This window comes from Fistularia commersonii, chromosome 22 (genome assembly GCF_037954325.1).
Source record: "Fistularia commersonii isolate RoL2024-O1a breed Wild chromosome 22, RoL_Fcom_v1.0, whole genome shotgun sequence".
In the NCBI taxonomy this organism is placed as follows: domain Eukaryota; kingdom Metazoa; phylum Chordata; class Actinopteri; order Syngnathiformes; family Fistulariidae; genus Fistularia; species Fistularia commersonii.
In genome coordinates this window covers 9254081-9276404 of record NC_141305.1, presented here as the reverse complement: position 1 = coordinate 9276404, position 22324 = coordinate 9254081, and the positions used below count along the sequence as shown (strand labels likewise).

General features: G+C 39.7%; 1 protein-coding gene across 3 annotated transcripts; it reads left to right on the top strand.

Moving 5' to 3' along the window:
* Positions 1-1423: 1423 nt before the first annotated feature.
* LOC147221656 (poly [ADP-ribose] polymerase tankyrase-1) lies at positions 1424-20711 on the top strand. Of its 3 annotated transcripts, none has more exons than XM_086169422.1 (29): positions 1424-1521; positions 1826-2361; positions 2992-3216; positions 3447-3542; positions 4879-4915; positions 5518-5593; positions 7747-7767; positions 9256-9350; positions 9426-9492; positions 10105-10291; positions 10514-10635; positions 10837-10928; positions 11235-11313; positions 11398-11569; positions 11866-11945; positions 12291-12436; positions 12580-12745; positions 12858-13077; positions 13368-13477; positions 13629-13817; positions 14027-14273; positions 14419-14501; positions 14695-14815; positions 14893-14990; positions 15158-15232; positions 15339-15444; positions 17589-17775; positions 17863-18019; positions 19543-20711. In XM_086169422.1, exons 2-29 carry the CDS (start codon positions 1917-1919, stop codon positions 19627-19629), a joined length of 3786 nt encoding a protein of 1261 aa, XP_086025548.1. In that variant the 5' UTR covers positions 1424-1521; positions 1826-1916; the 3' UTR covers positions 19630-20711. The 3 variants fall into 3 exon arrangements, with proteins under 3 accessions (XP_086025548.1, XP_086025547.1, XP_086025549.1); XM_086169421.1 differs by having other exon boundaries at positions 1425-1521; positions 1821-2361; XM_086169423.1 differs by lacking the exon at positions 7747-7767 and having other exon boundaries at positions 1425-1521; positions 1821-2361.
* The last annotated feature ends 1613 nt before the right edge of the window (positions 20712-22324 follow it).

The window sequence follows — 22324 nt, the reverse complement described above, 5'->3', positions numbered from 1 at the left end:
TTGAGTGAGAAGATGCAGTAACTATAGAGGGATAAAGTTGTTGAGCCATACAATGAAGTTATGGGCAATGAAGCAAAGGGTAGTGGAAGCTAGCCTGACAGCAGAAGTTGGAATTTGTGAGCAGTAACATGGTGTCAAGCTGCATTGTGCCTTTGTAGACTTAAAAAAAAAGCATACAACAGGATGCTTAAAAAGGAACTAGAGTTTTTTAAGAGAAAGTCTGGAGTAGCAGACAAGTATGTTAGACTGGTGCAGGACATGTATGCAAGATGTAAGACAGTGGTGAGGTGTGCTGTAGGTGTAACAAGTTCAAGGTGGAGGTGGGACTTCATCAGGGATCAACTCTGAGCCCCTTCTTAATTGCAGTGGTGATGGATTGGCTGACAGATGAGGTAATACAAGAACGTCCATAGACCATGATATTTGCAGATTACATTGTGATCTGTAATGGAAGGAAGGAACAGGCTGAGGATAATCTAGAGATGTGGAAGTTTGCCCTTGAAAGAAGAGGAATGAAGATTAGCCGTGCCAACCCCAGAGAAGCCAGACAGAGATGCTTGGTCATGTACAGAGGAAGGATAGTGAATATAGTGGTAAAAGGATGCTGGGATTGGAACTGCCAGGCAGGGGGTCTAGAGCAGTGGTCCCCAACCTTTTTTATACCTGGGACCAGTTTTATACATGAAAGTTTTTCCACGGACCGGTTAGTTGGGCGGGGGTTCAAATAAAAACTTTTGCCAGTTCATAGTATTTATATTGGGCAATTACAATTTTACGTGCAGCAGTAAGGCAAAGGTGGAAACAGTTGTTTTTCAAAATAGGATCCGGATGGTCGAATGAAAAAACTAATTTGTACCAAGAAAGATTTCCGATCCGGCACCAAATTATCCACGGAGTGGGGATTAGGCAATTCTGGACGAGAGGACGACCAAAGAGGAGATTTTTGGACGTACTGAAAGAGGACATGAAGTTAGTTGGTGTGAGAGAAGAGGATACAGAGAATGGGGTTAGATGGAGTTGTATTTGCTGTGGTGACCCCTAAAGGGAAAAGTTGGAAAGGAAAGGAAAAAAAGAAGACATATGTGAATATAGACAAGAGTAAAGAACTGACATGTAAAATACTAAACCCGGGTTGCTGTAACAGATGTAAAGTGAGAATGGTGGGAGGATAGGCAAGTATATAACAGGGTCCCATGCCGTGCCTCCTAACAGTCAAACAAAGGCAGACCACCCGCTCAGTTTTATGTTGCCTCGCTACGATTTACGAGCTTTTTAAGGTTTTCAACCCTCCGTGACGCCAAAGCGGTGAGGCCCGCCCAGGTCCGCTGTCACGTTGAACCGCGGAAAGGGCGGGGCGGGGCAGTTCGGCCAATCAAAACTTCTTAACAGAGAAGGGGGCAGCTTGACGAGTGTATAATGTATCGTTGGCAAATAGTTAATACGTAGAAATCCATAAACATCGCTGATGCGAGTGGACCACAAACGTGACCGTGGTGGTAATATGTGTCCTTTAAGAGTCCTGTGAGTCAATATTTTTCATGACTATTCAATAAGTGCAACCTATATTAGTTTAAGCAACATGATCGACAACACGACTAGTAACTATTTTTGTGCGAAAAACCATCAGCTATGTCGTATTGTTTGTTGGTACCCCACTGGATCCCCCTATTGTAATGATTTTGGGCTTCGAGTCTGAGAGCTCAAATGAATGGCTTACTGAAATCTATTAAGTGAAATGTGTTCCCTTATTGATTTCCTTATTTGTGTTGAGAACATATCCGAGAAAGCGTCTGTTTGTGAATAAATCCGTTTTTCTCCAGAGCAGGCGTCCTCCGGGAGTAAACAGCTGACAGGAAACACGACCACTTTCACCGGAAAGGAGGAACAGCTCTTATTGTTGCCTGTGAGCTGCTGTAATGGCGGTGTCTCGTCGGTCCTCGCAGCAACAACAGCAGCAAAACGCGATACAGTCTCCGCCGAGAAACAGCTCGCTTTCGGGCGCCCCTCCGGCCACTCCGCCGATGGCGTTGCTCACTTCGTCCGTCGGACCTCCGGAGACCGAGAGGGAGTGCAGCGGGGGGATCGAGGCGGCTCTGGCCTCCCCGGACATATCGGCCCCGGTCCTAGCGAGCAGCGCCAGCTCTACAACGACAACCTCCGGCAGCAGCAGCGTCTCTAGCCCCAGCTCCGGAGCTACAAGCCCCACTGACGGGATCAGCGGAATCGGCGGGGCGTTCAGGGAACTGTTCGAGGCCTGTCGCAACGGAGATGTATCAAGAGTGAAGAGACTTGTAGATTCGGTGAATGTAAATGCGAAGGACATGGCTGGCCGAAAATCAACTCCGCTTCATTTCGCTGCGGGTACGACAAAAACAAGCTAATGTGATTATGTTAGCAGCCGTAAGGTTCTTTCAGATGATAAGCTAACGTTTCTGACGACAGGCTGTCTATTCGGCTTTTATACGCTCTTTTCGATTATTTCATCGGGTTTTTGTCGGTTTGGTGACGTTAAACGTGTGAAGTGAGTAGCTTTGATGCGCTAACTAGCTTATGCGACGCTCATTTCCGATACAGGCTGATCAGTATACTGAGGTCCTGTCAGCAAGAAAGATTTAGCCCAACACGCCAGCTAAAATGCTACCGAGCTACTGCAGAGGAGATTTGATCGCTTACCACAATAGCATAAAATAAAATATAATGCAAATTAACTTTTGACGTACTCAGCTGGCTAACGATAATAATCATTGTCATTATTATGATTACAACAAAGCCAGTTGATATGCATTATTGTAATACATACACAATACATTATTGTAATTTAGTGGCAATGCTCTTGTTTTTTTTTTCTTACATAATGTAAACATTTACGTTAAACGTATTCATGCACATGGAGATTAAGTACTATTGTTACCCAACTAACTGCAAGGTTACGCCCCCTTAATAATCTTAATATAAGACTTATTTATATATGTTTTTTTAATGTTGTTTCAGGTTTTGGCAGAAAGGATGTGGTAGAACATTTGTTGCAGACAGGAGCAAATGTGCATGCCAGGGATGATGGAGGACTCATACCCCTGCACAACGCCTGCTCTTTTGGCCATGCAGAAGTTGTTAGCCTCCTGTTGTGTCAGGGTGCAGACCCCAATGCCAGGGATAACTGGAACTACACTCCCTTGCATGAGGCTGCAATTAAGGGAAAGATAGATGTCTGCATTGGTAAGAGTGGCTATTACACCCTCCTCCACACCCGAGATTACTCATTTAATGTAAAAACTTTGAAGTAATTTAACATTGGATCGAAATTGGGTTGAATTTTTCACACTGTAAATAATTGGCTAGATGGCAATTGTTTATTCATAAATGGATGACAGTAATACTACAACAAAGTTAAAATGTATATATGTCAGAGAGAAGCAAGGCTAAGATTTCTTTTTTTTCTCATGCAGTGTTACTTCAGCATGGAGCTGATCCTAACATCCGCAACACTGATGGAAAATCGGCTCTGGATCTAGCTGACCCTTCAGCCAAGGCTGTGCTCACTGGTCAGTCCCTCTTGACGCCCAAACTTTGGTTTCAAGGGTTTGACCTCCTGTTTGATGTGTGGCATCGGCAGAGGGCTAAATCAAGACTATTTCTGTAGATCCACACATTCCAAGTCACATGCCAAAATGTTCTTTACAAACAGAAGTTGTAGTTCATGTTTACTAAATCTAACAAGTCACATTAACCTCTCATTTTACCCATTATTTTATGTGTAATCATTACATAATGTTATATAGTATGGGTTGGCAGCTGTAACTCAGTTGGTAGACCAGGTGTCCATCCAAGCAGTAAGTTGGCGGATGCATGTTGATGAGTTCTTGCACCTGATGGCTTGACTAGCACCTTGCATGGCACCCCTGCTGCCATTGGTGTGCGAGTATGAGCAAGAATGGGTGAATGTGAACCAGTATAAAGCACTTTGGAATCACCACAAGGTGATAAAAAGCACTATGTAAGTGGGAATCATTTACAATTCAGTATCATACAGATCTAAGTGGATTCAGCCATGGTGCTGAATGTATTTAGTAATATTTCAATAAATACCTACAACTCCTAGTAGAGTTGGTTATGTGTAAATATATTACAATTATATTTAATGTTGTCACTGGGTTTTCTACAATTTTTGGATATATTTCATTCTGACATGCCTGAGTAATACTACAGTTTGAAAATGATATTCTTATTTGGAAGTGAAATATTCCAATATCAAAGGTATTATTGAGAACACCAGTCATCTAAATAAAATGTGTTGGCTGTAAAAAAAAAAAAGATAAATAAAAAAGCTGTAAAAGTGCCAGTATGATACAAAAATCATTTTTGACATATATGTCTGACAACATTGACATAAGACGGAGAAGTCTGAAATATTGTTAGAGATCATCTCAAAACTTGATACAATAAGGCTGAAGATAATCTTTTTTTCATTTAATCATGCAGTTAAATTATGTTTTGCAAAACGCAAATATTGAAATTAACACATTTTTATGTCAGAAGTCACAAAAATATTTGTTGAATGTAAAGATGTAAGAGTTTGACAGACATGGGTTTTTGTCATGTACTAAGAAATCTGTTTGCATTCTTTGTCATATGGTTGGCATTGACATCACAATCACAAGCTAGATGCAAACAAATGTCAACATAAAACTGATGGTTGACAAAATATAATGGTTGCATATTTTACATAAAATGTGTTTTTGTAAATTTTCCTATTAGTGCCAATAATGATACACTTAGGAACGTCTGATTAATAGATCAGACCTCAAGTAAAACCCCAACCTTGAATGGTACGTTATAGCATGTTTTGACTTAATTTGAATGTTTTACCCTGTCATTCAGGTGAATACAAGAAGGATGAGCTCCTGGAAGCAGCAAGGTAAGCATTTATCCCTTTACCTCCAAACCAAACATATTGCTATTTCCCCGTGACTTGAGAATTGCATAACAACCAGTTTGCATTTGTACAGATGAGACAGACACATGTCATCAATTTACCTGACTACATTATTGCTGCTTCAATGTCACATCCACAATAACACTGTTTTTCCTCTTTGGCTTTACTTTGGCTCATCTGTGTACTTAGTTTATGGTTGTCATGTGCTTCCAAACTGGACTTGCAAGAGAAAGCAGCTGGACTCCTTTAACTTTAATCATTCATTTTACACAAATGAGAAATGCTCATAATGCTCTCTATTTTTGAGAAATACATTTTAACAGATATTTATTACACAATAATCCAGATTTTCTTCTTTTTTACAGTAATGCTACTTTGTAATCTATTTTCTTGGCTGATATTTTAAGTCATGATGCAGGGCCTGATATTAGCTGTGGCTCATTCCTTCATCAGCTGATAGGTTTTTAAAAGCCTTTGTAACAATTATTTTCACAAAATTTGATCTCTTACTTAGACATCAGGGTAGTGACATTTATAATGAATAACACTTGATGAAACTCCTCTTTATAACTTTGTAATTTCAGGAGTGGAAATGAAGAAAAGTTGATGGCTCTGCTGACTCCTTTAAATGTCAACTGTCATGCTAGTGATGGCCGGAAGGTAAGTACTAATAGTACGTCAGCATTAAATGCTAAATAAATGTCTCCTAACACCTGTGATATATTGTTGCAGTTCACTTTTATGAAGGAACTCTAGATAAGCATTTTAAGAAAATATCCCATGATGCAGTATGTTCACATCTAAATAAAAAATTACCATGGGATGGAACAGATCTGGTTATACATATCGCTGCAGATCAGTCAGACATAAGCATCATTCAGTTCATTTGAAATTAACTTTTGGAGTGTGTCAGCTGTCAGTCATTTGCAAGTGGTTGAGAGCAAGTAAGAGGTTTAGATATAGTACTACCTAACCTATGATGAGGAAATAAGTAAAACATGAAAGAAAAAGCAAATGTGTGCAAGCACCCATTTACTAAAACATCCGTCCCTGAGGAGACATACAATGAAGTATTTGTGATTCGTGTCCTAGCACGAATCACAAATAAAAATATTAAAACATGTTTAAATTCTTTCCCCCTGCCCCCTAACAAACACTGAACTTTGGATTTTTAAAACTGTTACAAGAACCAAACTATGAATTATGTTGTTGTTCCAACCCTCACCTGACTAAAGTGGATTTACATCACACATACTGTCACATTGACTTTCTCTCATTATCAATGTTTGCCTCCTATTACACCACTCTTATGTCACAGCATCTGCATTTTCATCTAACAAACCTTTTTTTTAATTTTCTTTTTGTGTATGTTTTTAATCAGGGTTAGGTTAGTGGCCTGTCATTTACTTATTTTCCAGAAGCTGAATTTATTCCTTATTTACCATTACAAGGTTTTTTTCCACAGTTTCTACGGATGTTTGGACTGTGTCCCATGCCAGGTGTCTTGTTTCATTTCTGCTTCCCCCTAATGACTTTTCCATGCCAAAGGCACATCAGCGTGTAGATTGAGGATGATACAGTATGTTTGGCATCCTATTTTTTGTGTCACTTTTCTCTTATGGGGGGGAAATCAGAATGAGAGAATAAAGCTGTAGGGATACATGTTGTAGAATGCACTGGGCACGTTGTTGTCTGTCAGTGTGAAGCATGGCTAATTAATTGGTTTTGCATTTCATTCATACATTGAGACATAAATTTATGCGCTTTGCTTTTTTCATTGTTCATTTATTTCATCCTGCAATGTATTTCTAAAAAGACATAACATAACCCCCCACATCCTAACCTAACAGGGCTGAACTAATAGCTGTATTTTTGTATCATGGACGTCAAAAATTGTCATCCTGAAAAAACCACAGAACTAGCTTTGACAAATCTGACTTTTGACATTTATCTGAAGTTCTTATTCTGGCTTTTTTGCTCAACAAATTCTTTTGACTGTTTAACTTTCAGAAACTTGTGTAAGTTAAAAAAATCTACCATAACATGAGCAAGAAATTGGCTAGATATAGCCATAAAACTGGTGTTTATAGTAGGGAAACACCTAATTTATCTGAGTACCATATTATAAGAAATAATGATTGACCTTTTTCACAAAGGAAGCTTAGAATATTGTTGTTTTCTTTTCTTTTCATCTTTTTTTTTCAAGTTTCAAAAAAGACCGAGACTTGCATTGTGTCTTACAGGTTACATTTTTTTTCTTTTTCTTTTAACAAGACCCTCAAAGACTTTCGCATAGACACATGCATGTACATACAAAGTCTAAATAAATATCCCATCACTTACAGTAATATACAATGACCACATGATCACCAGCTTGTTCTCTTCACACCTAACTGCCCTGGCTGCAGTTTATTTTAATTTTTGCATGAATAGAATCAGCCTTGGTGTGGAATTAGGCTGGTATGTAACCATGAGGCATCATAAAGAAGATACTGCCCTTTTTGTTAGACTTGCAAAGTGAGTGAGTGAATGAGTGAGTGAATGAATGAATAAATTAATAAGTAAGTAAATAAATGGGTAAATAAACAAATAAAGAGTGCTCAGTCTCCCTCCAGCCATTTACCTTCTATGTCCTGATGTCCCATTCAATCTCACACCATGTCTTGACGAATCCAAGTGTGATTCATCATTAGAGCATTTGTTTAAGTGACTTTAGTGGCGAGATAAAATTGCTGTGAACAGATACTGTCATTTTGTAATTTTTTTTTTTTCGTTTTGTTTTCCGTGTGACTCTGGCAACATTTGTCGATCAGTCAACATCCCAAAAAATGCTGGTAAGTTGACCTTGATAACAGCCACTTGATTGATGCACTGTTGTGATCTTTTGTTTAATTCCTTTTAATCCATTATTTTTACTTGACCAATAAGCTGGCTGTCACTTGTTAATTGCACATCATGGGTGTACGGGTCACTCATGTATCCTACCCTGATGCTCCTCCGTATGTTTGTGTGAGCGCGTGCGTGTGTGTCTGTGTGTTCCGCATGTGAGTGCGTTTGGTTGGTGTCATGGTGATGATTTCATACTTATGGTTATGGAGAGGAGCTCAAAATGTCCACTGCCTGCTTTTGTCAGTATCTGTCTTCTCCTCAGCGCACTCACCCATACGTCTTCAACTTTCAATCAGTTGCTCTTCACGCAGTATTCTGCCTTTTTTTTTTTGTTAAATTTTACTCATTGATGATGTTTTTTTTTTCCAATGATCACTCATGCATGCTTAAAAGCCTGCCCTTTCTGCATTTTGTTCAGCAAATAGGTGTCTGTGCAATTTTTGTCGTCTTCACACCTCCTGGTGGATCAGTTGTAATGCAAAATTGAATGAACGTTCCACCTGTCATCCAAGTGCTCTTCTTCCCTTCACGGTTATGACTTGATCGCTCGTGTCATCCCACGCTGAATGATGTCACCATGATTTAAAACTTGTCCTGCAGATTCTGTCACTGTGGCTTGATATCTAACAGTTGATTTTTTGTTTTGTTTTGTTTTTAATCACTGCATGAAAATCGTATTGAAAATGTCTCTTGATTGAAAGCTTAATCTCAGCTGTACTTCATAAGTAAGCAAAAAAAATGAAGTTGGATTTGCAGCTTAGACTAATGCTTGGTTCCTTGGCTGGAATATGAACCCAACTTCTTTGTTCTTCCAATAACTTCAAGAGATGCTTTCTCTCAAACACTTAGCTTGCTTATTGCAGCTTCTTTGTATCCCATTACGGTTGGGATTTGATAACATTTCTTGAATCCAGGTTTGAAACTGCATATTAACCCACTGCATGAATGTTTAATCTAATTCACTCTAGACATAGAAGAAAACATATTGTGGAACTCACAAAAAAAAACCAAAAATCAAGATTTTGATTCAGGGGCTGGATATTGAATGGATTTAGCTATCTAGACCCAACCGTAATTTTTGCCATTTTATTTGAATTTTTTTCTTTAAACAGCTGCATCGATTCAGTACATAGCGTTTCAAAACTCATCATCTTCCTAGCAGACAGAAGATGATTTAGATGAGTAATGAGACTGGTATTGCTTTTTTTCACACACAATGTTGACAGAAAATTAACAGTGTTGCTGGATTTGCCCACATCTCCATTGACTTTGCATCATCATATACGCCATTCATCTGCAACTCACTAAGCATCACCGGCCGCATCATCCTGCCTCTGGCCCTAATCAGCCGCTTGCTCCTGTGGCCATCGAAGGCAGCACAGGCAATCAGCCAACCAGCTGTGATTGTGTTAACAAACTGTCCTTTCTTCCAGTCAACACCCCTTCACTTGGCTGCTGGCTACAACAGAGTCCGCATCGTTCAGCTTCTCCTTCAGCATGGAGCTGACGTTCATGCCAAAGACAAGGGGTGAGATGTTTTGTTCTTAAGAAGTCATTAAAGTCATAATCCTTGCGACTAACCAGGCTGCCCTGTCCCCTGCAGCGGCCTGGTTCCTCTTCATAATGCTTGCTCATACGGTCACTTTGAGGTCACCGAGCTTCTGCTCAAAGTAAGTCCAAGTCCTACTTTTCAGTCATTTTTGTAGACCTTTGGTAGCTCTGTTCAAAAGTCAAGGAGATTGTCTTCTTGCATCCCTATTTACTGACATTAAATCAGCCTGCAGTGCTTAATCTGACTCTCCTTCATTACAAAGGATTGTTGGAAAAGAGAAAACACATAGACACTGTGATGACTTGTACTTGTCCTATAATTTGTTCAACAAGTTATTGAAGAGGCAGATATTTAAACCTAATGAATATATTTAATTAGATCCAAAATCAGCACAGTATGTGCACCAAAGCAATTTAAACCATTTTTCCAAAATTTACAGGTGAGAAACATGGGAAAAAATCTCAGTTTTGACATGTACATGAGATAAAATAACAGTTAAACAAAATTACAGGATTAAACTTGGTTATGTTCTTTCATTTCATGTAACTCAACCTTTTAGGGCTGTTTAATTTGCTGAAAAAAATCCAGAACCCAAGTTGAAGGACTGTATCAGTGATGCAAAACATGAGCATTAATTAGAAAATTACACTAACCAATTAACTTTTTACAAAAGTTATTTCTCCCCTCTGCATATATTGTATTATCTAATGTGCTTTCTCTCCCCCTCCAGCACGGCGCCTGTGTCAACGCAATGGACTTGTGGCAGTTTACTCCTCTCCACGAAGCAGCATCCAAGAATCGTGTCGAGGTGTGTTCCTTGCTGCTGAGCCATGGTGCCGACCCCACCCTGCTCAACTGTCACAGCAAGAGTGCTGTGGACATGGCCCCAACTCCAGAGCTGAAGGAGAGGCTGACTTGTGAGTTCTGTCAATCGCGCACGGTGATAGTCGAAAAATATCTATTGATCTCACAATTACAACATTGTAACGACAAGATTACCACTGAAAGGAGTTGTTCTCAGATTGATTTATTTTCTTCCTTTTAGCAAGATGTATTTATAAAGTCACATCACCTGCCATCAGTCAGGCTTTGCCATTGACCTAATTTCCTTAATATTGTTCTGTTTTTCTGTTATTTAGATGAGTTCAAAGGTCACTCACTGCTGCAAGCAGCCCGGGAAGCTGATATGGCCAAAGTAAAAAAGACACTGGCTTTGGAAATCATCAGCTTCAAACATCCTCAGACCAATGAGACTGCTCTTGTGAGTACTATGATTAACATTTTTTGCAAAAATAACTGTTTAAAATTTGATTTAAAACATTCCCTGGTTTTAAAAGAACTGGAATAATTGAAAATAATTAGTTACTGCTGTGTTGTATGATAATGACAACTGTGTAGTTGATAAGTTTTTTTTTTAAGTCGGCTCAACTTCATCGTACTAATCTAATATTGTTCATTTCAGCACTGTGCTGTGGCCTCCCCCCACCCCAAAAGGAAGCAAGTGACCGAATTGTTGCTGCGTAAAGGTGCCAATATCAATGAAAAAAACAAAGAGTAAGTTCGCATCTACTTACAATGTTTTAAATTTAAAACAAAAAGGAGTAAATCATCTGTACAGTCAAAAGAGTCTTCAAACATCATAGAAGTGATGGATGAGATTTTAAAGAAAATACCTATATTGGGTAGTTTGTACTCTTAGTAAATAACATTGATAATGTGTGTTTTACAATGCAAAAGCATTATAAGACAAAGCTATGGTCAAGCACAGTAAGAGAACATAAATGCAAAATTTAAGTCATCCATTACTACTCATTTGGTTTGATCAAACATGAACATCATCCCATCTACTCTGGTTCACAGCTTTATGACTCCCTTGCATGTCGCTGCTGAGAGAGCTCATAATGATATCCTGGAGGTGCTGCAGAAGCACGGAGCAAAGGTCTGGTTTTAAATCACATTTCAATAATGTTAGTCCAGAAAATTACGGTGGAAATCAACATTGAATGCCCTCTTGTTATCCCAGGTAAATGCAGTGGACACTCTGGGACAAACAGCTCTACACAGGGCTGCTCTGGCTGGTCACATCCAGACCTGCAAGCTGCTGCTGAGCTATGGAGCAGACCCCTCCATCGTATCCCTGCAGGGTTTCACTGCTGCACAGATGGGCAATGAAGCTGTGCAACAGATTCTTAACGGTAGTCACGCACTCTTTGTCATCAAGGTGCCTTTCTAAGAGTGAAAATGCAATTGGTCAACAACAAAAATGATTTTTTTTTTTTTTTTTAGATGAAAGCAAAATATTGTTTTAATTTATTCAACTCAAACTTAAAGTGAATATTGTGAGTCCTACAAATGTGTGTGTGTGCCTTCAGGAAATCTTGTTCTGCCTAACTGAAACACTGATCAGGAATATTCATGTTATTGGTGAGATTCTTCTGTAAGACAGTGATTTACTTTTTGTGTTCAAATCAGCCATATTCTTTTCTTCCAGAAAATGTTCCCACACGTAACTCTGATGTGGACTACAGATTTCTCGAGGCAGCTAAAGCAGGAGATCTGGACACAGTTCAAGTGAGTTCTGTGTGTCTTTTTCAGCTCTGTTAACATAAGATATGACTTCCCTTTGGCACCCTTTTTTATCCCATCACTGATCTGAAATAACTCAAGTAAAAAAAGGGATTTGTATGTTGAGAGTAATGTAAAACAAAACCGGAAGCAGTTGTGCATTCTGACTCACATTTAATTGTCTTTTGAATTTATTAGGGGTAGGGGTTTAGTCTATTTTGGAAAGTATTGGAAATAAATTTGTATGCAGATTTTCAGTATCCTTTCTTTTTTATGTAATTCTGATGTCAAATTGCATTAAGTCACTTTCAATTAATTTTCATATCCTGTGTCTGTGTGTGTTTGTTGTAGCAATTGTGCACCCCCCAGAATGTGAACTGTCGGGATCTGGAGGGCCGTCATTCCACCCCTCTTCACTTTGCAGCTGGCTACAACAGGGTGGCTGTTGTCGAGTACCTGCTGCACCACGGAGCTGATGTCCATGCCAAGGATAAGGGGTGAGCTGCAGAATCACTGTCTTACATATCATATTTTTTTAATCTATGTTTTGCTTTTTTACTTAAAGCATTTATTTAATGCTTGTTATCAATTATCATCATACCACAAAGATAATTTTGACCTGTTGTTCACTCTCTATCAGTGGCCTGGTGCCCCTTCATAACGCTTGCTCCTACGGTCACTATGAAGTCGCTGAGCTGTTGGTCAGACATGGGGCGTCAGTCAATGTTGCTGACCTGTGGAAGTTCACCCCTCTTCACGAGGCCGCAGCCAAAGGCAAATATGAGATTTGCAAGCTGCTTCTCAAAGTAAGAGACTTTTGCAGTTGCCATATTTTTTCTTTCTATGATGAAAATGACTGCCCTTCATTCATCATCTGATAACAATACAAAAAGTCTAATCAATCTCTTTTCTGCTCAGCACGGTGCCGACCCATCCAAGAAGAACCGTGATGGCAACATGCCGCTGGACATGGTGAAGGATGGCGATACAGACATACAGGACCTGCTGAGAGGTGATGCTGCGCTGCTGGATGCTGCCAAAAAAGGCTGTCTTGCTCGTGTCCAGAAGCTTTGCTCTCCTGAAAACATTAACTGCAGAGATACTCAGGGCCGGAACTCCACCCCCCTCCATCTCGCAGGTAGGTCACACCATGAACATCAGAATCACTTTAAGTGCCTACGTTCTAAAAGAACAAGGACTTTGTTTCCACATTTAAGGGGAAAAGGGAATAAGTTGGATAAAAAAACAGGGAAAATATACATATCGTAGTACATTTTGACATGTTTTTTTTTTTGTTGCTTTGCTTGCTTACAATTTTAGTATAGAAAACCGACAGTATAATGACATCGGACCATTATATGCTAGCAGTTTTTTAGCAAGTGTGTCTCTGCAGAAATGTTCCCCTGATAGCCTTTGTGTTGTTCTCAGCTGGCTACAACAACCTTGAAGTGGCGGAGTATCTGCTGGAGCATGGGGCTGATGTCAACGCCCAAGACAAAGGAGGCCTTATCCCTCTCCATAATGCTGCTTCGTACGGGGTCAGCCTTAACAACCATTTCGCATACATTGCTTATACAAACAAAATACATTGTTAATTCAAGATACAAATTGTATCATTGTCAGATTGAATCTTAAAACCATCCTCAGGTTTTGACTGACATGGTTTTTGGTATCTTAATTTTCCAACAGCATGTTGACATTGCAGCCCTGCTGATCAAGTACAATACATGCGTGAATGCCACTGACAAATGGGCTTTCACTCCCCTCCATGAGGCGGCCCAGAAGGGTCGCACACAACTCTGTGCCCTGCTGCTCGCTCATGGAGCTGATCCCACCATGAAGAATCAGGAAGGCCAGACGGCCCTGGACCTGGCCACGGTAATATTACCTCCTTCAGAGGAGTTTACACAACATTTGCTTTTTGAGAGATAACTGATGATGTAGTTTTGTGTGTTTACCATTTTATTAAGTGATTTAAACTCAATTCATTTTGTGATTGAAAAGCAAAGTAGTCACTGCTGAAGTAGTGGTATGATATTCTTGTTAAAATGCCTTTTTTAAGCAGCTTTATCTTGTGGCCCCCTCAGGCTGATGACATTCGGGCTCTTCTCATGGATGCCATGCCTCCAGATGCTCTTCCCAGCTGTTTCAAGCCCCAGGCCACAGTGGTTAGCGCCTCCGTCATCTCCCCCGCCTCCACACCTTCCTGCCTGTCAGCAGCCAGCAGCATAGACAACCTGGCTGGGCCCCTGACTGAGCTGGCTGCTGCCGCTTCTGCTGGAACCTCAGGAGTGGCAGATGGAGCAACAGGCACAGACCGCAAGGAGGGAGAAAGTAAATTTCCATACGTTCATCTTCCTTCATCACTGATTTGTTTACAAAACTCAACTGTATAAATATGCATGAGATTTTAGTTGATAAAAACATGCACCATGTAAAGCCCTGTGTCTCAAACAAGAAACTTTTGGTTTGACTTTAGTGGCAATGCTGGACATGAACATTAGTCAATTCCTGAAGAGCCTGGGCCTTGAGCACCTGAGGGACATTTTTGAGAGAGAGCAGGTGAGTAAAGGAAAACCCCAGTATCTCAAAAATTAAACCATATATATTTATTTATATGATTAACATTCATCTGGACTTTTCTTAGAAATGTAATTCAGTTCTAACATCAAGCAGCTCCTGGTGTAAAACTGCTGGAGATGAAGCTGATTTTACAGTTTGAAATCAGCTGTTGAAAGTTCTTGTTATGTTGCAGATTACCTTGGACGTGCTTGCTGACATGGGCCACGAAGAGCTGAAGGAGATTGGGATAAATGCCTATGGTCACCGTCACAAACTCATCAAAGGTGTTGAGAGGCTGCTCGGCGGCCAACAAGGTAAGGAGGAGCTTGGATAGTGAACAATGATTGATACATTTGATTTCTAAAGAATATGTCCCTCTGCTTTTTTGCAGGTGCTAACCCATATCTGACATTCCACTGTGCTAATCAAGGCACCATTCTGATAGACCTCGCACCAGACGACAAGGAGTATCAATCTGTGGAGGAGGAAGTGAGTTGAACTCATTGTTAAGTGAACAGCGTCATAAGACCAAAACTTGTTAAATATTCATTTAGTGGCAGAGTTTTATTCTGATGATGTTTGTAGTTACTAAAGGCAACTAGTCCTCAATAAAGATGCTTTTAACCTGTACATGTAACCAAAATGTTGTCTTTCAGATGCAGAGCACCATCAGAGAGCATAGGGATGGAGGCAATGCAGGGGGAGTTTTCAGCAGATACAATATTATAAAGGTCAGATCCTGGGATTATTTTTTCTTTTAATCAGCAGAATCTGTTAACATACTTGTAAATTCCCTCTGATAATCGGGCATCTTCTGTTCTCTTTTTTGACCCACAGATCCAGAAAGTGGTAAACAAGAAGCTGAGGGAACGTTATACTCATCGACAAAAGGAGATTGCGGATGAAAATCACAACCACCACAATGAGCGCATGCTTTTCCATGGTAAACAAAATCCCTGTCCCCTCATTAGTTGCTATCAGTCTCTTCTTCTTCCCGTTTAAGGTCTCATGACATTTGCATGTATGTACATTCTGTCTTTAGTGTGTTATGCAGGTAAGTGCCTAATATGTTCTACCGTGTCATTAAAGGAGTCCACCATGATCCCTATATATAGACAGACAAGAGCGCAGAGGCTATTCTGTGTGTGCAGTTGGGAGCAAGCAACCAACCGCCTGCTTCTTATCTTAACACAACTATTGATAATCTGGCATCAGTAGCATCTCCAAGGCAACATGTTAACAAATTAAAGTGTTTTACTGAGTGGTGCATGAGTTGAAGTAGCCTCAGTCTCGTGTACCATGACCTGGATGACTTGAAATCTTCTCATACATTTATAGTTGGGCACAAAAGTAAGTTCTCCCACTTAAAAAGTAGAGAGAGGCCTGTAAATTTCATCATAGGTACACAAACTATGAGAGACAGAATGGAGGGAAAGAATCCAGGAAATCACTTCATAGGATTTTTAATGAATGAATTGGTAATTTCCTCTGTAAAATAAGTATTCTGTCACCAACAAACAAGCAAGATTTCTGTCTCTCACAGGCCTGTAACTTCTTCTTTAAGAGGCTACTCTGTCCTCCTTACAATACCTGTATTAAGGGCATCTGTTTGAACTGGTTATCAGTATAAAAGACACCTGTCCACCACCTCAAACAGTCAAACTCCAAACTCTATTATGGCCAAGACCAAAGAACTGTCAAGGGACACCAGAAAACAAAACTTTAGACCTGCACCAGGCTGGAAAGACTGAATCTACAATAGGTAAGCAGCTTGGTGTGAAGAAATCAACTGTGGGAGCAATTATTAGAAAATGGAAGATGTACAAGATGATAATCACCTTCAATCTGAGGGGTCCACTCAAAATCTCACCCCGTGGGGTCAAAGTGATTACAAGAACAGTGAGCAAAAATCCCAGAACCACACAGGGGGACCTAGTGAATGACCTGCAGAGAGCTGGGACCACAGTAACAGAGGCTATCATCAGTCACTGCCAGGGACTCAAATCCTGCAGTGCCAGATCTGTCCCCCTGCTTAAGCGAGTACATGTCCAGGCCCGTCTGAAGTTTGCTAGACAGCATTTGGATGATCCAGAAGAGGACTGGCAGAATGTCCTATGGTCTGATGAAAAGAAAATAGAACATTTTGGTACAAACTCAACTGGTTGTGTTTGGAGGAGAAAGAATGCTGAGTTGCATCCAAATAACACCATACCTACTGTGAAGCATGGTGGCGGAAACCTCATGCTTTGTTTGGGGCTGTTTTTCTGCAAAGGGACCAGGACGACTGATCCGTGTAAAGGAAAGAATGAATGGGGCCATGTATAGTGAGATTTTGAGTGAAAACCTTCCATCTCCTTCCACCAAGGCATTGAAGATGAATAGTGGCTGGGTCTTTCAGCATTACAATGATCCCAAAAACACCACCCACGCAACGAAGGAGTGGCTTCGTAAGAAGCGTTTCAAGGTCCTGGAGTGGCCTACCCAGTCTCCAGATCCCCACAGAAATTCTTTGTAGGGAGTTGAGAGTCCGCGCTGCCCAGTGACAGCCCCAAATCTTCACTACTCTAGAGGAGATCTGCATGGAGGAATTGGCCAAAATGTGTGTGTGAAAACCTTGTGAAGACTTACAGAAAACACTTGACCTCTATCATTTCCAACAATGGGTATATATCAAAGTATTGAGATGAACGTTTGTTATTGACCAAATACTTATTTTACAGAGGAATTTACCAATTTGTTAATTAAAAATCCTACAATATGATTTCCTGGATTCTTTCCCCCCATTCTGTCTCATAGTTAAAAGTATACCTATGATAGAAATTACAGGCCTCTCATCTTTTTAAGTGGGAGAACTTGCACAATTGGTGGCTAACTAAATAATTTTTTGCTCCACTATAGCTATATTGTTATAATGTCCCAGAAATTACTGACCGAGGCTGGCTACAAATCATTCTTTTAAGCTAATCATCAGGATGTGGGTTTCTCCCTTCATAGTACAAACATTTTTGAATTAAAGGACAGTGTCTCATTTTACCTAATTTTCAGAAACAGCTTTATGTGATTTTATGACTCCTTGTCTTCCTCTAGGTTCTCCATTCATCAATGCCATTATCCACAAAGGCTTTGATGAGCGCCATGCCTACATAGGAGGGATGTTCGGGGCAGGGATCTACTTCGCTGAAAACTCCTCCAAGAGTAATCAGTATGTGTATGGCATTGGCGGTGGCACTGGTTGCCCAACACACAAAGATCGATCCTGCTACCTTTGCCACAGGTGACCATGACTTGCCAGGAAGTCAGTCTTATTGTTTTATTTCAGTAGTCTGAAACTTCTCCACTGTCCATTCTTTGACAATCCTAGGCAGATGCTGTTCTGCAGAGTAACTCTGGGAAAGTCCTTCCTGCAGTTCAGTGCAATGAAGATGGCTCATGCCCCCCCAGGACATCACTCTGTGATTGGGCGGCCCAGTGTCAATGGTCTGGCCTACGCTGAATATGTCATCTACAGAGGAGAGCAGGTACACATTGTCTTATCCCAAACTTGCAAATATATCTATGTTTTGAATATTGTCATACTGCAGTGTAGGATTTTACTGTTTAAATCAAAACAAGATCAATATCTGTTTACCTGATGAAAAATCTTCAGATACCCCACAGAGACAAACCCATGACAACATTAGGCGTTTATTACATATCCTTAGTCACATGCAGAAACAGAAACTACAAGGTTCATTGACTACACTTGTCAGGCTTGACAGAGAAGGCGTTCTTATATAGGACTCCTCAGAGAAGAAATTAGTACCTTTATTTAATAATCCGATGGCACGCATAAAATTGAATGTATATCTTTTAGATAAAATTAAATTAGAATGGGGGACTAGACAAAGGTGTTGATTGTCACCACTTCTCGTGCTGTGAATCAAAGTACTCACTCAACGAAGCAGCTAATTTGGTAACATCAAAGGTATCTATAAATGGGGAAAAAAACAAAATTGCAATTAATGATAATCATTGTAGTTCTGATTATTAAGGATCTGAAAAATTCCTGAACAAAAATTCAAAATCCATGGACAAAATTTTTAATTAAAATCTGGAACACAATTAAAGATACATACTAATTAAGTTATAAATTAGGAAAAATTAGATGGCGCGTTTATAACCCTGACTTCAAAGCTAATCAGCCGGACCTTACATCTTAGACGCTTGATAACCAAAGGAATAACAACATTTGTTATAACAACATTTTCAGTGTGAGTGGAAATGTACCAACTCACATTCATGGAGTGAGTTTGCAATGAAGTGTCTAATTAGGTTCATTGAGACCCCCAAACAGAAAGCTTTTTTTACAGGAGAAGATAAAAAATGTTTGACAATATGAGGGAACCTGGATGCTGATCACTGTCATATATTCTGGATCTGTCCAATAATCACAAATATCTGATCAGAGATGCACAAAATATTAGAAACCATATTTCATATGAAAACGCCAAAAGCATTTAACCAGATACTGGTTGTGTCATGACCCCCTACAATAGAGGAATGGTTTGATATTTTTAAAGAAATATTTATAATGGAAAGGATTAGTTTCTTTCTTCGTTTGCTAATGGATATATTTTTAAAATCCTGGTCAAAATGGCTCTCATGCCTAAAGGTCACAGCAACATTCAAGATAGTTAGTGAGCTGAATCCATTCTTTCTCTCCAATAACAGTGTATAATCATTTTGTTTTCATTTTGTTTTTTAAAAGATTATTATTCTGGTTATCCTTGCATTTTTCCAACATGGACAAAAATAAAAATACAGACTTTTTCACTATTGTTAAATCTCAGCGGCTGAAAGTAATAATGTGGTGATGTACACGTTACAGAAGTACTGTTGTGCCCCGTTGCACTCATTTGCTGAATCAAGAATAAATGGAATTTTTTTTTGTGTTTTTTTTTTTGTATCACCCAGTCTTTGCTTCAGCTTACAAATCTTGCATGTCTTGCTGTTTCTTTTATTACAGTTTATTAAAGCTAATTTTGCACTGTTTTCTTTTCAGGCCTACCCAGAGTACCTCATCACATACCAGATCCTTAAACCCGAGAGTGCAGCCCAATCTGCTGCAGGAGCTGAGCAGAAGTCATAGTTACTTTATTAGACACACACGCACTCACACACACACACAAGGACTTGATGCTTGTTATTCTCTCCCTTTTGAATTGTCAATGCATAAAAATCTTAATTAACGAGACACATTTCCAGTTTCCCCTCTTGTGGAGTCCATGATGACCAGTGCTTCATGAGCAGATATGCTGTATAAAACCTTCCTCATGGTGATGACATATCCGTTTTACTTTTAATGCATTGGCTGCATGTTAACACAAAAGCATGTTAGACCCAATAGCGTGTGTGGGTTACTTCTCTCAGTAGTTGAAGACTGTTTTTTTCCCCACATGCATTGTGACAGGAGAATCATTAAGCCCTAAGAACACACCCACATTCACTGTCAACCTAAAACCTGTGGACTACTACAACTACTGCCCCACTGTATCTGGATTCAACTTACATAGAATGGCCTCTAGTAACTGTGATTTTAATGCTAACCTATGACATTATCATAAAGGTCACAGCATGTCGTCGCTATGCTGTAATGTTGTCTGTGAATTATCCTCTCAGAACTCTACACAATCTGTTTTTAGTGCTTTTAATCCCAGGCTGGACACTTAGTGTCAAAGGGCTTTCTGTCAGACCCAGAAGTTAAGATTGTTTTATTGACATTACAATATCAGTTTGTATGAGAGAAGACGTAAACTCAGATACATAGCAATGTAAGGCATCCTAATTAATCAAGGGTATTCTACAGATGTGGATGCTGAACATTAAAAGCATTATATATGGCAGAATAGCTCAGTGTTGAAATGTGCTTGTGATGTTTGAACACCCGGTCGCCAGTGAACTCATCAAAGCACCGTTCTAACACCATTGTCTCACTCAGACATCCCACACATAAGGATTTGCACTTTTACATAGAAACCTATTTAAGTTATTTTGAATTTAAATTGCAAATTTTTTGGGAAAAAAAATATTTGTACAGGTTGTGTAAATGGTTGTGTATAACTGTTGCTGTTTGACAGTGTCTTTAATTTGAACTTTAAATGACATCTGAATTTTTCATGCCTTCTTGACTCTCCCCACTTTTTATTTTTAATAAATGTCCCATTAACAGCTCTTTGGTGGCAGTTTCTTTTATAGTTGAATTGTGTATTTTCTTCATTTAATCTGTGCTGTGGAAGTGTCAACTCAGTCTCCATCCCAAATAATTGCAGAAAGAAATATGAAGTTTGTCACATTCATTTTCTCCAAGGAACTTACCATAATGTTGAATAAGACTTGCCCTAAATTTAATCAGGAAGAGGAGTTGAGTGATAGTGATGATGGATACATACAGGCCAGAAAATTTTACAAGGAAGCACCGATTTTAAAATCTCAGATTACCTAATATGGTTATCGTTTGTGATGAATCTTCTTTACATTTCACAAAACAGGTGAGACTTCATGGAAGAAGTAGAATTGAATATTGAATCTTGATTTTTTTTTTTTTTCTGTTTGCAAGCATTTTACCCATCAGAGCTGTCCCCCAAACAAAAAAAATCTTCAGAATTCATCTGGGCACCTACAAATTTTGGTAAATGTGTCTTTTATCGAGTGTCCTCTTTTAGGGGGGAAAATTACTTTGGAAACTAGACTGAGAGCAGAAGTCAGCATTTGTGAGTAGCGGTATGGTTTGTGGGCAGCAGTATGGTGTCATGCCCAATGCAGTGTCTTTGGACTTCAGTTCTATGCCCCCTTCTTGTTTGCAGTGGTGATGGACAGGCTGACAAATGAGGTTAGACAGGAATCTCTGATATTTGCAGATGACATAGTGATCTGTAGTGAAAACGGATCAGGTGAAGAAAAATCTAGAGAGGTGGATGTATGCTCTGGAAAGGAGGGGAATGGGATGCCGCACAGAATACATGTGTGTGAATGAGAGGGACCGAAGTAGAACGCTAAGGCTGGAAAGCAGAGATAAAAGTGGAGGATTTTTAGGGTCAACCGTCTAGAGGTGAAGAAAACAGTTTGGAATTGTTGGAGACAAGTGTCTGGGGTAATGTGTGATAAATGAGTAACAGCCAGAGAGGAAAGGTGTACAAGACAGTTGTGAGCCCAGCGATGCTGTACAATTTAGAGACAGTGAAGAGAAGACAGGAAGTAGAACTGGAGGTCGCAGAGATTAATGTGTTGACGTTCTCTTTGGGAGTGACAGAGGAACAGCATACATTAGACTTTTTGGAGAGAAGGTCAGAGAAGCCAGAATGAGATGATTCGGTCACGTACAGAGGAGGGATAGTGAATATATTGGTAAAAGTATGCTGGGATTGCAATTGCCTGGCAGGAGGTCTAGAGGACGACTAAAGAGAAGATTTATAGACATCATGAAATAGGGCATGAAGTTAGTTGGTGTGAGAGAGGAGAATGCAGAGAATAGGGTTAGGTGGAGGAGGTAGATTCACTATGGCAATCCCTGAAGGGAGGAACTAAAAGAATATAATGCACTGGGAGAACCATTTGATAAATAAAGTACAATTCTTCCTATGTGTCATCTTTTTCCTATATGCCTTTATTTAAAATTTTCTGCGTTGGTTTTTCAAGATGTCACCATTGGGTCATTTACCTACAAATGAGATATCTATCTATCTATCTATCTATCTGTCTATCTGTCTATTTGTCTATTTGTCTATTTGTCTGTCTGTCTGTCTGTCTCTCTAATATATTTGTATGATTTATTTTCACATCATTCG

Excerpts from the sequence above, each read along its gene's own strand:
- LOC147221656 (XM_086169422.1), top strand. The coding sequence starts at position 1,917 with ATGGCGGTGTCTCGTCGGTCCTCGCAGCAACAACAGCAGCAAAACGCG. Across the intron at positions 4,916-5,517 it reads GAGCTCCTGGAAGCAGCAAG|GAGTGGAAATGAAGAAAAGT; the intron begins GTAAGCATTTAT and ends TTGTAATTTCAG. Across the intron at positions 10,292-10,513 it reads GCTGAAGGAGAGGCTGACTT|ATGAGTTCAAAGGTCACTCA; the intron begins GTGAGTTCTGTC and ends TCTGTTATTTAG.